We start from the raw sequence: 15,625 nt of genomic DNA, 5'->3' as shown, positions 1-15,625 counted from the left end.
CTGGTGGGGAGAGCAGCGGTGAGCCAGTGACCACTGCGGCCCCCATCCCCAGGCCCACCCTGAGTGAGTCAGGACACAGGGGCTGGGATGGAGCACGAGATGGCAGCGGGGGCCGGGAGGGAGGGGACAAAACAGGTGGACCCTGACTGTGGAACTGAGGACTAGGGTCTCCCAAATCCCTGCTTAATTAACTAAATGCAAACTCCTCCCAGATCTGACATGGCCTTCGGTTCAGGGTCCTCTACTGGATGCGTGTGGAACTGCCTGGCGGAGGGCAGAGATCAGCATGGGGCCTGCCCATCTGCCCTGTGAGCACATCACCCCAGGCAGGACTGGCCTGACACTCTGTCCCCATTCCTGCCTCTTCATCCTGCTAGGGCTGCACACAGGGCAGCAGAGGCCCACCCCCTCCTGGAACCCTGGCACATGACTGAGGGAGGCCGGTCTGCCCCAGGCAAGGCGTTACCAGCAGAGAAGGCATGGATGTTGAGGGCCATGTCCTGTTCCTCGCTGTCCACCACATCCAGCAGGTAGGCGCGGATGGGCCCTTCGGTCGCATCAGCGCTGAAATCCAGGACCACCACTCCCAGCACCGTGAGAACGATGCCAATGGGCTGCCGGGTGGGGACATCACCAAGGGCCAGACCTGGACAGAGAATGGGAGGGGGTGATCAGACGGCAATACCTGCCTCGTTGGACCGGGGAGCTAGCAGTCCCCTGCAGGGAGGCGGCCGGCACAGTGGGACCTCTCCAGAGCAAGAGCCTCGTTCTTTGGCAGACCCTTGGGAAAGAAACGAGCTGCTTCTTCCCGCTGTGTGGCGTGTGGGGAGATTCTTCCAAAAGGCTCCTGGCCCTGTGCTGTGAGCAGGAAGCAGAGCAGGTCGGGCTTACTGCACCATTGCTAGGGGTGGCCTCCTGCTGGGAGTGCCAGCTAGTGCCAGCTGAGCACTGCCATTTCGCCTTCTGTGAGAAAAGCATCTCCTTGCCCTTCTCAACAAGAACTGATGCTGAAGGCCAGCCCCCAGGGCCAGCCCACGGGCTGGAAGACCTCTGACGCATGCTGAGAGGGCCCCTCGGGCTTTCTGCCTCCTGCCTGTACCAGCCTGGCCCTGGAGGGTGCAGCCAAGAGGGACCCGAGTGGCCACGCACCCTGGTCCCAGTCCTATGGAGACAGCGTGAGCCTGCAGGAAGCTCCTCAGGGGTCTACCCTGACCCAGAGATCAAACTGCCCTCCTGTCCCCGATGCCTGACCAGCCAAACTGGGCCTCATGTTCCCATGAAAAAAGCACACCCTCCTGTATGAGGATCAGAGGGCATGGGGTGGGATTGAAGGCTGGGGCCCAGGAATGGCCCCACAGCACTGTTCGGCCAAATCTGGACAAATTGGTCCATAGGAGGCACAGAAAATGGGGTTTCTGCCAGGAAGCACCCCACTGGCCTCAGACTGCAGAGACAGCACCCAGGTTGAGGGCTGGAGCTTCTGGGCTGGCTGTGTTTGGCTATATGTGATGGGGCTGTACCCCAGACATGGCCCAGGAAAGCCACCTGCCATCGGAGGACCTCCCTGCTCATGGGAAAGGGGAGGCTAAGCCCAGAGCCAGCAGCAGGCATGGGAGGCAAGCAGCCCCAGGGCATCTGTACAGGGCCTGGGCTGGCTGGAGGGCACTAGGCTCAGGAGGTGGGCAGGACCGAGCCCACAGCCCCACCTGCAGCCAGGCCCATTGAGTCGGCAGCCCTCCTGCACCAAGGTTCCTGGCCCCGCACCCAACCTCAGGCGAGGCCCTCTCTCCTTGGGCGTGCACAGGCACCTCCACCTCAGGATGTGCGGGGAGCTCACTGCCCCATTTGACAAATGCCCTCAAAGCAAACACACTTTCCCACACATAGTTGCTTTGATTAAAAACAAAACCACCACCAGTAAAAACAGCACGTGAGAGCCTGAAACAAAAAAACAAGTATCAGACCAGCTCCGGACGCTTTCAACACCAACTCTGAGAAAAGGAGAACAAAAAGAGAAGAGATAATTACTGAAATAAGCTGGAAACAGGACGTGGTGTCAGATATGCATGAAAAACAAACGGTCGGTGGGCAGGAAGCCTTTCCCTGTGAGCAGGTTCCTCCAGCTTTCCCACAAGGCGGCTCCAGCAGCCGCCTGGGCCTGGCCACCGCCAGGGGGCCAGAGTGAAGTCCCCGGTTACTGCACAGGGTGCGCAGCAGCACTCACCTATGGCAGAGCCGTTGAGGAACAGCGCCACGCCCACGAGGACGCCCACGCAGAGTGCCAGGATGAAGGGCCGGCGGCGGCCCCAGCTCAGGGTGCATCGGTCACTGGCAGAGCCGATGAGCGGCGTGAAGAGCAGGCCGAGGACGGGGCTCAGGAACCAGGTGAGACTGTAGTACTGCTCCGGGAGCCCTGGGGGAACATGTGCTGTGAGGCGGGCGTGTGCCCACGTGCAAGGTTCCTAGGGCACACCTCCTCCTGAGGGAGGCCAGGCGAGCCAGGGGCCTTGGCGTGGGTGGCCAGGCCTGCAGGGCCCCACCTGCTGCATACAGTACCAGGGCAGCACACACTGGGCGCAGCTGTGTGGTCCGGCTGTGCGTGCCGCAGGTGCTGGGGCAGCATGGCCTGGGCAGACGCTCCAAGCTGCTGGTGCTGCCAAGTGCCAGAGGGCTGATGAAGGCCCTCGGGGCACCAGAGGTGGCACCACAGTAGGCACAGACTCTGGCTTCTCCCTGAGAGGCACATGAGGGGGACACATGGGCTGCCACTGGCCACACCACCCCGACCACCCTTAACGATGCTCACATTAGGAATCCTCTCTCCGAAATAGCTCCTGACCAAACCTACTTAGAGTGAGGCTAAAAACTCAGAGAATGGGAAGCACATCACCCCCACAGACTGTCACAGCTTCATGACAAGTGTCGAGTCCAGATTGTGTCCCTGTGCTCAGCACCTCCCTGCTTCTCCCCCAAAGAGCTGGGGTACCCTCTAGCACCCCATTGGCTCTCACGTTCATGCCAAAAAGAGGCACTCACCTGTCACTGTTCAAACTCCTGGTGGGGGGGGACACCTGTTCAGGAGGCCCCACGCCCACTTCCTGCCCTGCCTGCAGCATCACCCACCCTGAGCACAGGGTGCACTTTGGAACCCCTGAGACACTATATGCACTGCCGACAGGCTGTGGCTCCCTGGAGATCCGTGACAGCTCACCTACAGCCCCCTCCCCTCCCAGCCTGGAGCCAAATGACACCCACAGAGAAAAAGGCTTGCTGACCCAAACCATACAGAGATGCTGGCCAGGGAGCGTCAGTCTGCCCTGTGCAGAAGTCACCTCTCTGCTCAGCCTCCAATAGCCTCAATTCCTTTTCTAACACTCCTACTCTGTCCCTGCCATGCTGCTCAGGGACCCGTTAACCAAACTCTGGTCCTGTCTTGGGCTGTGGCTGGCCAAGCCCTTAGTGCAAATCCTTGGGTGCCCTCCACTGCGAGGCCTTGCAGTGTGGTCTGTTACCAAGTCCCTTCTGATACCAGGTTTTCCACAAATCAGACCTTTCCCAGTGAGACAGAAGTGCCACATAAGGGACCCTGTGGCTCCATCAACCTGGACACACACACACCTGGCACATCAGTGTGCAAGTTACAGCAGACGCATTTGTTTGATGCTGGTCCAGCTGCAGGAGATGAGCAGACATGAGGGGGACCTGTTGCATGTCCCCCTGGGTAACAGCAGCAGGCCTGGTGCTGGGCCTGGCCTGGGCAGCCTCCAGCCCCCAGGCCACCACATGGGCTGAGAAGCCGGCCGTGGAGAGATGTCATATGACTGTGCTGCTCAGGGTGGCTGACAGGGTTGGGAGGCCACACCATTCAGCCAAGGGAAGAGGAGTTGTCAGGGGAACTGGGCTGTGGACGAGGCAGGAGCGGGTACCTGAGCCCATGGAGGGTGGGGCTGTGGGGTCGCAGTCTTCAGAGGGGGACACAGGCAGTCCGGCAGGTGCTCTCTCCCAGCAGGTTGACAGAGCAGGCTTTGAAGGAACAGTCCTGCCGAGCCTGTGTGCCCCACACGCTTGCCCCCATATCAGGGACAGCTTGCTCAAGTCAGGGCTGTGCCTGGGCCCGAGGAACACACTGCTCCTCCCCACACTTCTAGGTGTGTGTGGCTGGTAGGAGGCTGCCCAGGGGCAGGGGCAGGGGCAGGGCTCCAGTGTGGGCTCTTCAGGGCCCAGCTGTCTGTCATCACTTGTGCTATTTGGAGGAGCTCACAGGTGCACCCCAGTCTCAGGTCCTTCTCGAGAGCTATGGCTCTAGCACAGGGACTGGCAAATTCTGCCATCTATTTTTGTGTGGCCTTCCAGTTAAGAATGGATGTTACATTTTACCAAGTTGAAAAGATCAAAGTAAAACTATTTCCTGACATAAAAAGCTATGAGATTAAAAATCTGGAGTCCCCAGGTTAGACGCCGCAGTTTGCCGCCAGCCCATCGGCTCCCCAGCTGCACTCTGTCTGGAGGCCCTTCACCTGAAGGTGACAGCCACCCCGCCAAGGCACCCCTCTGCCAGCTGGGTCTTCACCAGTCCCCCTCTCAAGGAACTTTTTAAATACATGGTATATAAATGGCTCTTATTTTTCTATGCATCTTTGTTGGCATATTCAGTTTACTTACACTTAATGTAATTATGATTAGGTTGGAGTTAGGTCTACCATTTGCTATTTGCTTTCTGTCTGACCCCCCTTGTTTCTTTGCTTCCCTGTTCCTATTTTCTTTTGATTAACTGAATATCTAGGCAAATTCCAATATACTATAGCCTTCAGTGGTAGGTACTTTTAGTGATCACTACAGATATTACCTATCAAACACTTACAGTCCACTTAGTGAATATGATAACACATAACACAAACCCCACCATATGCTTTTGCTTTTACTAGTTGTATCTATTCTAAAGGAATCCAGAAGAAACAATCGTATATACCTACACATTTCACCATTTGCAGGACAACTCCTTCCTTCTTGAAAGATCTGTTTCTTTGTACCTGAAGACGCTTCTTTAGTTTATTTGGCATTCCTTAAAAAGCATCTGCTGATGCTTTTTTTCAGATTTGGACTCTGAAATCTCCTATTGCATTTTTATTCTTGAATATTTCTGCTGGATACAGAGTCGGGGCTCCAACCCTCTTCACGGAGAACCCCGAGGAGGGTTCCCAGTGGTCCAGCTCCACTGTGTCATTCAAGGAGGCTGTCCTCGGGACTGTCCCCCGCTCATCATGCGCCGGGCGCTCTCCAGAGCCTCCCGCCGTTGCTGCTTCTCAGCAGTGTGGCTCTGATGAGTCTAGGGAAGAGGTGCTTGACACGTTCCATGCTCGGGCTCGCTGGACTCCACGAATCTGTAGATTTACAACTCTTACAATGTTGTGATGCTCTGTTCTCTATTTCTTCTATTCTACGACTCCAATTATAGACGTATCGTCCGTGGTTATATACATACATCACACAGACTGACTCTTTGATACTGTCCCCGTTTCCTCAGGCTCTCTTCATCTCTCTTTATGATCTTTATTCTCTGTCCTTTGCTGTGGATGATCTCTACTGAGGAATCTTTAGGTCTCCTGTCTCCTCTGCCATCTCCAATCTGCTCTTAATCCTACCGGTTAACTTTCAATTAGGATGTTGGTTCTCGAGTTTGTCAGTTTCCCCACTCTTACACTTGTTTCTGTGCTAGAACTCTACTCTACATCATGAGCGTGTTTCCCTTCACGTAACAACCAGTCACGCGGGCTTCCTGACAATCCCAATCTGAGTCCTCCCCCTGGGGTCAGTTTCCCCAGCTGCCTTTTCTCTAGAGTAAAGGGACATTTCTTTTTTACTTTTTTCAGTCCTTTTTCTTTGTGTCTAGAAATACTGTGGGGCTGGGGACATAGCTCAGTTGGTAGAGTGCTTGCCTTTCATGTACAAGGCCCTGGGTTCAATCTCCAACACAAAAAAAAAAAAAGGAAAAAGAAATGCTGAATTATGCCCTAGACATCTAGACATTGCGAACAGTGCGTCACAAAGACTTCATACTCTTGTTATGTTCCTTCCAGGACTATCGATATTTCTGCTGTACACACAATTAACCGAGCTGGACTCTCAGAGCTCTGTTCTCCCCACAGAGTGAGACGGCAGAACTCCGTGCAGTTCTATCAGCTGCAGCTACGCAGCCTGAGATCTGGCTATGAATGTGCAAAGGCCATTCAGGAAGCAAACGGAGCCACGAGCAGTGTACACGTGAGGCTTGGGTCCCTCCCTGCGTCTTTGGTTCTGTGAGACAGGAAGAGGGCTGGCAGCTGCCATGTCTTCGCCACCCTGTGGCACGATTAAGGAATTTTCAGTTCAAGTTGGAGAGAGACACAGAGACAGACAGACACACCGGTCAGCCCATGCCATTCCCTTCTTCCAATTGCCCCTCCTCTTCCAGGTTCTGGCCCTCTGTTACTCTACTGCCTTTGGGGAGTCGTTCTTTACATCCTGTCCACAATCTGCGCCCGTTACCTGTGGGAGGGCTTCTGCAGGTGCTTCTCTGTGACCTCTGGCTGCCTGACCCTTGGCAGCCATTATTGGCCTCATGGACTCTGTGCCGTGACCATCTGCCTTCTGCCCTGCTTTGTCACACTGCAAGCTGCAGAGAGAGGCAACCAACATGTCCTGTTCCCTCAAACCAAACTGTGTCATGCAGCAACTGCCAGCTCTCTCTGCATGCCACGTTGCCCTGACCTTCTGACTCAGGGTAACTGGTAAGTGGCCAGCAGGTAGGGTGAACTGCAGTCACTGACACAGGTCAGAAGGGAGACTGGTGGCAGGGACAGCTCTCCATGACCTACTGATGGTGATGATCTTGTGACAAGATTTACAGAGCCTGGTCACATGTCACTGTGTTCTCACAGTCACCACTGAGGCTTATATTATGGTTCCTGCTTTCTGGTGAGGAGAGGAAGGCTCAGAGAGGTGACCTGCTGACATGGTGACAGTCCAATGAATGGCCTGACAAAGACAATCCGCCAGCACCCACGATCCCAACACCCCTTGTCAGCTCTGCGTGGGTGCAGCCACCCGAGGGCCAGCAGCAGCACCAGGCCTGGTTCGAATCTCGAGCTGGGGTCTGGAGACAGGTCTGTTACCCCCTCTGTTACACCTGGGCCAACTGGCCAACCTGGCACCTGCTACCAGCTTTGCTACCAGCGGGTCTCAGGGCTGGAAGCCTAGGCTCAGGAAGTGGCTGGGAAGGTAGGTGTTAAGGCAGAAGGAGGGCAAGCTGGCACCAGGAGGATGGGCGTAGACACATGCCACTCATCCCCTTCCCACTGAACACTCTCCATGTAAGAATAGAGATGCACCAGGCTCCCTGGCAGAAGCTCCAGTCAACTTCAGCCTCTCAGGTTGAGGTCAGTAAGGTGGAGGGAGACCACCAGGCCTCATACCTGGAGAAGTGAGCTACATGCCTCTGTAGGGCCGTGGTCAGCCATGAACACTCTTGGACCAAGCATGGACACGCATAGGGCCTGGCCACAGGGGACTGTCCATAACTCATCCTCTTGAGCGTGTGCAAGGCCCTGTGTCAGCTGGACTCATGCAGAAGCCCCACTACAAGGACAGGCAGAGGGAACCTGCCCACTGAGCCCCACAGAAAATGTCTGGGGGTCGTCATTAGACCCCACAGAGCCCTCGGGTCGACTGCCCCACGTTCCTCTCCTCAGAGACTCTTTCACTGCAGGCCAACGGGTCGGCTCACGAAGTGGTGGGAGTCGCGGCACGAGGGACAGACACCCTGTGCTCTGCTGAATAGCTGCAGCTGCTTTTCAAAGCTGCAACCACAGGAAGTCAGGGAGACTGAGGCACAGAGGCCATGGCTTAGCACCCACTCAACCCAACACATGGCGGGGGTCAGATGCAGCCTCCCCAGGGCCAGTGGCACTGTTCTCAGTCCACCCACATGCCGCACCCCAAGGCTGCTCTCCAGAGGCTGTCCCCAAGGGCAAGAGTGTGCTGGGGCGAGCCTGCTCTGTGGGTGTGTGCTTCTCTGGGCAGAGCCCTGCACTGACCTGCAGCTCTGGCTGGGAGGGACGCAGGTAGCTCTAGGCACGGAGTTCTCAGATGGGAGCTGGGAAAGCCCAGCACTCTTCTGAAAATAGGGCTGTAACTGGAGAGTATTTTATGATTGGGCAGCAGTGGCCAGGGATCGGGGAGGCAAAAGGAGATTGTAGGTGTGGGCCAAAGCTCCACGCCCCCAGGGAGAATGCTCCCAGTCACCAGCTACATCCGGCCTGGTACTGATGGCTCCAGGGGATGCACAGACCCACTGGGCACCAGCCTGCCTTCTCCAGCTCACAGCAAGCCTGATGCCCGAGGGGCAAAAAGAGATGGCCTTGGGGAAAACCACCTGCCAGGCCCTCAGCTCCTGCTCCTACCCCACCTGCTCCCCCGGCCAGCCATTACTCACTGCCGAGGCCTTGAGCCTTTGGGCAGAGTCCTCGCAGGCTCACCAGCTCACCTGGGCCCCAGAGGAGGTAGAGGTCGCCACCCCTCTCCTCCTGTCCTCAGCCACCCTCCCCTCCCCGCCTCACATGCCCCCATCTGTGTCTCTGGCTTGGGGCTTTGCTCTGCTGAGCAGCATGTGCTGGCACCTCCACCTGGGGGCTGCTTCCCTCTCCCTCAGTCCTGACCCCCACAGTCACCCTGCCCTGCCCTGCCCTGCCCACCAAGCTCTCTTGTCAGGCCACCAACCCACGAGGGCCTCCCCAAGGCCAGAGCTGCGGAAGACCCATGCTCAGAGCCTTTGGCAGCTCCTCCTGGCCTGACGTTATAAATAACTTTAACACACAAGGTGGAGGGCCCAGGTTAGATCTTCCCAAGCCATGTGTCCTCAGAGCCTGGTCAGACCCAGCAGCTTAGGGGCTTCTCCTGTCCACCCTTCCCCTGCCCCTTGGGCACCCAGTCGACTTGGAACAGCATCACCGTATTGAGACAGCAGGCCCTGGGCAGGTCTGCTCCAGCAGCGGTCACACCAAGCCTGCTGGGCATGCAGACACCTGCTGAGGCACCAGCTCCCAGTGATCGGGGACACACTTTGCTTCCCTTCAGTGGATACAACACTGCTCGGTGGCAGGCTCAGCCCATTGCTGCAATCCCCCCATGTTGGAGGATGGCTTATGGAGGAGCTGGAGACCAGCCTGGGCAAATGAGACCCCCATCTCAAAATCAAATCAGCACATGCCTGTCGTCTCAGCAACTTGGGAGGCTTCAGCAGGAGGAGTGCAGATGAGCAAGATCCTGCCTCAAAATCAAATGAAAAGGGCCGGGGATCTGCTCAGTGGTAGAGTGCTTGCCTAGCGAGTGGGAGGCCCTGGGTTCCATCCCAAGCACTGCACAAGAACAAACACACCCAACTAGGGGCAGCCAACCAACCCCTTGGGCATACAGGTGCTACTTAATCTGCTTGAGCCTACCACAGACGAGGTGTCTAGAAGAGGAGACCAAAGCAGGGATCACAGTACTGCCAACCCCGTGGCCTGGTTCCCTAAGCACGTGTGGCCCCCACCCTGAATGGGCCCCACCTCCCTAGCAGCCCACTAGCTCCTGAGGGCTGGCCACGCAGCCAATTCCTCTGTGCTCAGCAACGCTGACTGACAACAGTGTGGGGTCGCGCCATGCCAATCCGACCCCCAACTCTCCTCCCCGGAAGGAGTGTGATGCCTGAGATGAGAGCTCTTTACCATGGACACACACACAGGTTACCGGACACCTATGGGTGGGTTTGTGGTCTCCCAGGTGTTGCCTTGGGGTTAAGTAAGACACCACCAAAGCCTAAAAACCATGGCTGGGTGAGGCAGGCAGCTGGCACAGCCAGGGCTCCGGCAGGAAGGCTGAAGGACCTGGGGAGCCCAGGCTGGAAGAGGGGTTGAGCCCAGGCCCACAGAGCAGCAGGGGCGGCCTCTCCCTTCTCCCAACTCCCCTGGAAGTTCTTTCCAGGCTGCCAAGGGTCAGACCAGCAGGAAATGAGGGCCTCTGCTCCAGAGCTACCTGCCACTGAGCTCACAAGTCCCAGGAAGGGGACAGAGCCCACAGAGCTGGCCAAGTGACAGGGTGACAGCTCTCTTTTGTTTCACATGTTGGCAAGAAAAATAAACACTTCCCGTCACGTCTCCAAGGCAGCCCTGGATGAGCGAGCCCCCTGCCCCTGCCGCAGGCTGAGGCACCCCAGCACCCGCCTGGGCCGTTCCCGCCCCCCCCCTGCAGGCTGAGATGCCCCAGACAGGCAGTTCCCAGCAAAGCGCCGCACACAACGCCAGCCCCTAGTAAACGACTCTTGTTTTTTCCAGGCAAAAGCTGGACAACAATGGTGGGACCCGGAAGGCTCCCCGTTCACAGGAAACACTCACTGTGTCACTGCGCGTCGGCGGGCTGTGTGAGGTCACTGCGACGCTCGGGCCACGTGGGGCGACTTCTATGCACCAGGGCACTTTTGATAAACTGGTGCTTTTGAGGGGGAGGGGGCTGGGAAAGTGGCCCATAAATGTTAACAAAAGGTCTGGGATGGGAATGGGAACTCACGCTCTTTCACTCAATAGCCAAAGCCTGCCGTGTCCAGATATGCTTGTACTCTCAGACAAAAATTCACGATAGCAGCCTCGTGAGAACCGGTCCTCCATGGGAACGGCTCTGCATCCTCGAGTGACCTCAGGCCTGCCACTCAGTGGAGAAGCCAAGCCCAGGTCAGGCTGCCAGGGGTGCAGCCCACCCGTCACCAGGCCCAGAACCCAGGATGATGGGTGATGGGGCCTTGTCGGGTAGGGGCCCTGCTGTGAAGGGAAGGGGCACCTCCAGCTGTGGGGGAGCACAGGGCTGCAAGGAGTGCTCAGAGAGGGGTCAGAGTGGAGGAGGGACACCCCAGGTGGTGTCTCCCAGCCCCATTTCAAACACTGCATCCCCAGAGGTGGGAGGGGCGGGACTGCTGCCAGGCTATTTTGTAAGTCACCTCTGTATCCCTGCCTGCCACCCACCAAGCCTTCCTAGAGGTCTACAATCCTCAGAGTCCTACGGGACCAAGGGCCAGGGTGAGGGTGGGCCCTGGGCTGCCTCCCTGGGCTTTCCCAGGAGTGCAGTAGTTAAGTCTTAGGATGAGCGACCAGAAGCCCCAGAGCCAGGGAGGCGACTCCATGGAGAGAGGTGTCCCAAAGAAGTCTGACACCACGACCCCTGTGGAGGGACTCAGACAGGGCACCCGAGGGCTCCTGCCAGGGCCGGTGCTGTGCTGGCTGTAAGGCATTCCCATGACCTTGGGGAGCCTTGCTTTCTTGTCTGTCACTTGGGGAAGTGCCTGATTTCCAAGGACCAAGTCACACGAGGAGCCTGACACATAGGAACTCCCCAACAATGCTGGTGTGAGAGTTCCTCATCACACTTGCCACTGGGGAAACAGATAAAGGGCCCTGGGACAGGCGCAGGGACTCACCGGGAGCAGGAAGGAGCCCCTGCACCAGGCGACATTGGGGATGGTGAGACGTTGGTGGGGTGTGGGGAGCTGAGACGAAGAAGGAGCTATCAGATGGCAGAGGACCAGGCAGGAGGCAGGAGAGGCCTCCCTGTCTGCCTCACCGGTGTCTGCCTCACTAGAAGCTGAGGCACTCCTGCTAGCCAAGGGCCCAGGGCCGGCATCCATGGCCTGGTGCATGAGGAAGAGGGCATCAGGGGAGGCAGAACAGGAACAGTGTGAAGAGAGTCAGGACCTTTGCAGGTGGTATCAACACCAGGAAGGAAGTGCAGCCAACTCTACCTGTGTGACCCCCTCCCCAGGAGCACAGGTTTGGTTCATTGGGCTTAAGAGTGTCACAGGCCACTCTGCACATGAACCCTGTTAATGGCACATAGTTGGGATCCATGGCCATGCAGGAGATGCATTAGTGGGCTCTGTGACTAGCAGCTGTGGTCCCAAGGACCCATGGGAAGGCAACGGGAACAGCCTGGGGATGACTCTTGTTTCTCCCTGAGGATTGAGCCAAGACTTCTCAGCTTTCTGTCTAGGTTCCTAGAAGTTCTTCCAGCCCTCCTCAAAGATGACCTTTCCTTTCACATGCCTGAGGCCTAGGGCCACCTGGACAGGCAGGGACCTGAGGTAGCTTGGTGAGAAAAAGGGCACAGGTGTGCTTCTTGAGGGACGAGCAGACTGGTGGAGGGGAGCCGTGGGTCCAACACAGGGCCAGCAGAGGGAAAGTGGCTGTGAGTGTCAGGCCAGGGCACTACCCTGGTACCCCAGGCAGCAGGAACGCCTCAAAAATTTCTGGTCCATCAGATGCAGGGCAGGGTGGGGCATAACGCTAACAAGGCCTACTGGGAGGGCTCAGAATACTGGGGTCAGAGGACCTACCAAGTCACCAAAGATCAGGTGCCAGGTAACATGGATCAAAGACCCTAGAACAGCTATAAGAAGCCACTCCTGGAGGGCAGCCAGCTACCCTGAGCTGAGCAGCCAGCTGGGCAGCACTCAGGGCAATAGCAGGAGGCCAAGAGTGGAGATTCACATCCAGAATGATCAGGCCACCTGGCTTCTTTGGAGCAAGACTCCCTGGTGCACAGGAACAGGCCTGAGGACCAAGGAGGGTCCTCCCTCAGCAGACAGGCCAGCACCCAGCTGCAACCTGCAGAGTCCAGTGCAAGATGGAAATGGTGCAGGACATCAGACCCCCCACCTGGATGCATCTGCGAATGAGGATTGATTTTAGTTTGCAAACCTGCTGGCTTACTGAGACCAGGGACTGGCATGCAAGGGCAAATGGCCCGAGCATCTGAAAATTGCAGTTTGCTCACAGAGGACCAATAACCAGCTCTTCTTCCCTCCGTGGGAGCTGGACAACAGTGCTGGGTAACCAGCAGCCATGGGGCTGAGGGCAAAGGGCAGCAGCAGGACAGCACCACGGCATGCTCAGCAGGTGCCCGGCACTAGGCCAGGGTCTCTACTCACCCTGCCCCGCCTTGCAGATGGCATGTCCAGGTGAGCTTTAAAGTGAGGGGGGCTGAGCTTCCAGAAGATTCTGTCACGGCCAAGGTCACATAGCTACTAGGGATGGAGCAGGTAGGAACCCAAATCTGCCCTCCCCACTTGGGTTCTGGGAATCTCCCTAATCTGTGTTCCAACTCTGGGGGTATAGGGCTTCGCATCCATGACGAGGACAAGAACACAGCAAACGCGTCTTTCACCCCAAGATGTTACCATTTGAAGAGGGACAGGCCAGAAACCCAGGCACCATGCTTGCACAGTGTTATATATAGTTCTGATTCCAACAAGTGGCCAGAAAACCCCCAGGGGAGCTTGATGCCGTCTTCACATGACAAGGCCAAGTGTGGCCTCCACAACAAGTGCACGAACATTCCACTGGCCGCAGGGTCTCCTCCACAGTGCCATGGTCCCGGTGGTGTAAACACCCCCCTGTGGCTGACTTCAACCACCGAAGGTGTCACCGAGCAAGGAGCTGAGGAGGGTGGCAGCCAGCGTTCCACTGACAGGACACAGCAGATGACCTTGCCGTGGGCACGGGCAAAGGCTGCTGATCAGGAAGTAGGGAATCCTTATTACCTTTGTTGCTAACACAATTCAAACTGTGAACACATAATTTAGTTTTTAATAACAGATATGTCAGCAACCACCCAAAGGGCTGCCTCTGTCCACCTGGTACCAGCCAGATCCAACTAAGAGCAGGGGTGACTGGGGTGACTCTTGTTTCTCCCTGAGGTTTGAGCCAAGACTTCTCAGCTTTCTGTCTAGGTTCCTAGAAGTTCCAGGGAGCTGGAAATCCCAGGATTCAGAGATTACACCTTGCCCTTCTGCAAGGAGTTTCTGAGGTAGCTTGAGAATGCTTTTGAATTGAACTAGCAAGGGAGTGGAAATTAGGAGGACTAAATTCTTATTAATGGCTGCTGTCGCAGTTCACCCCCAGCCTCATCTGCCTCCATGGCACCTCTGCTCACAGGCACCCCCACTCCTGCCTTCTTGCTCTCTGGGTGCAGGGCCTCAGCAGGGAGGGGCTGTGGGTCCGCTAATGGGTGAAGCTGTCCTGCAAGGCTGTGCAGGCCCCTGAAGGAGCAGGCACTGTGGTCTGGACTCTCACCAGCGCTGTGAGAACTGCAACCTCGGAGCTGCTGAGACCACGGTGGACAGCCCTTGGCACGGGGCTGCGGTGTCGGGTCTGTTGGGGTTCTCTCCCTGTGGGGGCCTAATGTGCCCAGCATGGTCAGGAGCATGGGAAGCTGGCCTGGTGGCCCTGAGAGAGGCAGCGGTTGGTAGAAAAGCTCATATTCTCACTTTTCACCCACTGGCTGGGGCCCCAGGCAGGTCACTTTCCCTTCAGCTTTGATTCTGACCTCAGAGAGGCCGCCTCGTCTTGTCGCAGCTTTGTAGGCCTGAAAGGGCCAGTGTGCAAAGTGGCCTTGAGACCTGCTCCCTGCCCCAACCTGACACTCAGCTCTGGGTGCTGCTTGAGTCCTTCCACCCGAATGGGGTCTTGGGTGTTCTAGCAGCACATGTCCCCACACAGGGTTCCAGAGGTGGGCAGGAAGTGCCGGCCTGTCAGCTCCGTCCGCAAATGAACAGCTTGCTCTAGGTCATTCTCCCGCCTCAGCGCCAGGATCCTCATCCCACACACTGCCAGCCCATCTCCCTGAGAAGCAGCACCGATGACCACAGGCCTCTCCCCAGGGCTCAGCTGGCTTCCAGCATGGTGTTATCTCCTGGGGGTGAACCCACCTCCTAGGAGCACTGCACCCCAGGCTTCTGCTCACCACTGGGCAGGCTGTCCCTGGAGGGGCGTGCCCCTGCCGGTCTGCCCTCCAGGGGGACAGGGTGTGTCTGGCAGCTGGCAGCTGCTTCCTAACAGGCTCTCAAAATCCATGCTGCAAAAGGAAACTGACTCCTCAGCTCGGAGCTAGTCACTGCTGCCCAGTTTCCAGCGAAGGTCACATGCCCGGGCCAGAGATGCAAGTGACCCACATACAGGGCCGCAGCTGGGCCTGTGCAAGGTCAACACACTGTGAAGTACTCTGACCCACAGCAGCACTGCCGAAAACAATCCCTGCAGAACTAACTGCGCTCAGAAGCCCCGCTTCATGTAGGAGTGACAGTTAAAATGTCCGCGCTGCGCAGAGGCCCCACTTGCAGAGCATGAGCTGCGGGCTGCAGCGGAATCACACCTGGCTGCCACTCTAGCAAGGACACAGGAGAAGACAGGACGTCTGCAGTTGTGAGAAAACCGGGCACAAAGGTCCCCTGGCACCTGGTGAGGACTTCTGAGGACGCCAAGTCAGTGCCTGCTGAGCTAGGCAATACGCCTGGCAGAGCGCGGGCAGGTTCTGGAAGAGGAAGAGAGCAGCACTGCCCCCGGCTGCTGCCAGGTAAAACACAGTCCTCTGAAGATGGGCTGCCTTCCTCACCGGCATGTTTCCAGATGATGCTGAAGAGTGCAGGTGTGTGACCCTCAAGAGTGTTTAAGCAAGAAACAACAATGTAAGATTTACATAACTTTTTTTTTCTGCAGTGCTAGGGATCAAACCCAGGGCCTCAAGTGCATTAGGCAAGAGCTCCTCTACCAAGCCACATCCCCAGACT

At 57.1% G+C, this 15,625-nt stretch overlaps 1 protein-coding gene and 1 long non-coding RNA gene across 2 annotated transcripts in view; one reads left to right on the top strand and one right to left on the bottom strand.

The window, feature by feature from the left end:
• The window catches only part of Slc45a4 (solute carrier family 45 member 4), a 68,297-nt gene that overhangs the window by 6,256 nt on the left and 46,416 nt on the right, over positions 1 to 15,625 (bottom strand). Inside the window, exons 3-4 of the mRNA XM_027950748.3 lie at positions 2,225 to 2,413; positions 467 to 646 (exon numbers count right to left, since the gene is read on the bottom strand). Coding sequence (XP_027806549.2) covers positions 467 to 646; positions 2,225 to 2,413 — 369 coding nt within the window. The remainder of the gene's footprint in view (positions 1 to 466; positions 647 to 2,224; positions 2,414 to 15,625) is intronic.
• On the top strand, positions 8 to 10,172 carry LOC114104581 (uncharacterized). The gene is made up of 2 exons (XR_003584861.3): positions 8 to 2,385; positions 6,147 to 10,172. It is a non-coding gene; the product is annotated as an uncharacterized lncRNA (long non-coding RNA).

Source organism: Marmota flaviventris, chromosome 15 (assembly GCF_047511675.1).
Source record: "Marmota flaviventris isolate mMarFla1 chromosome 15, mMarFla1.hap1, whole genome shotgun sequence".
Classification (NCBI taxonomy): domain Eukaryota; kingdom Metazoa; phylum Chordata; class Mammalia; order Rodentia; family Sciuridae; genus Marmota; species Marmota flaviventris.
Note: the sequence above shows the minus strand (reverse complement) of the source record. Positions and strands in the feature narration are given on the sequence as shown.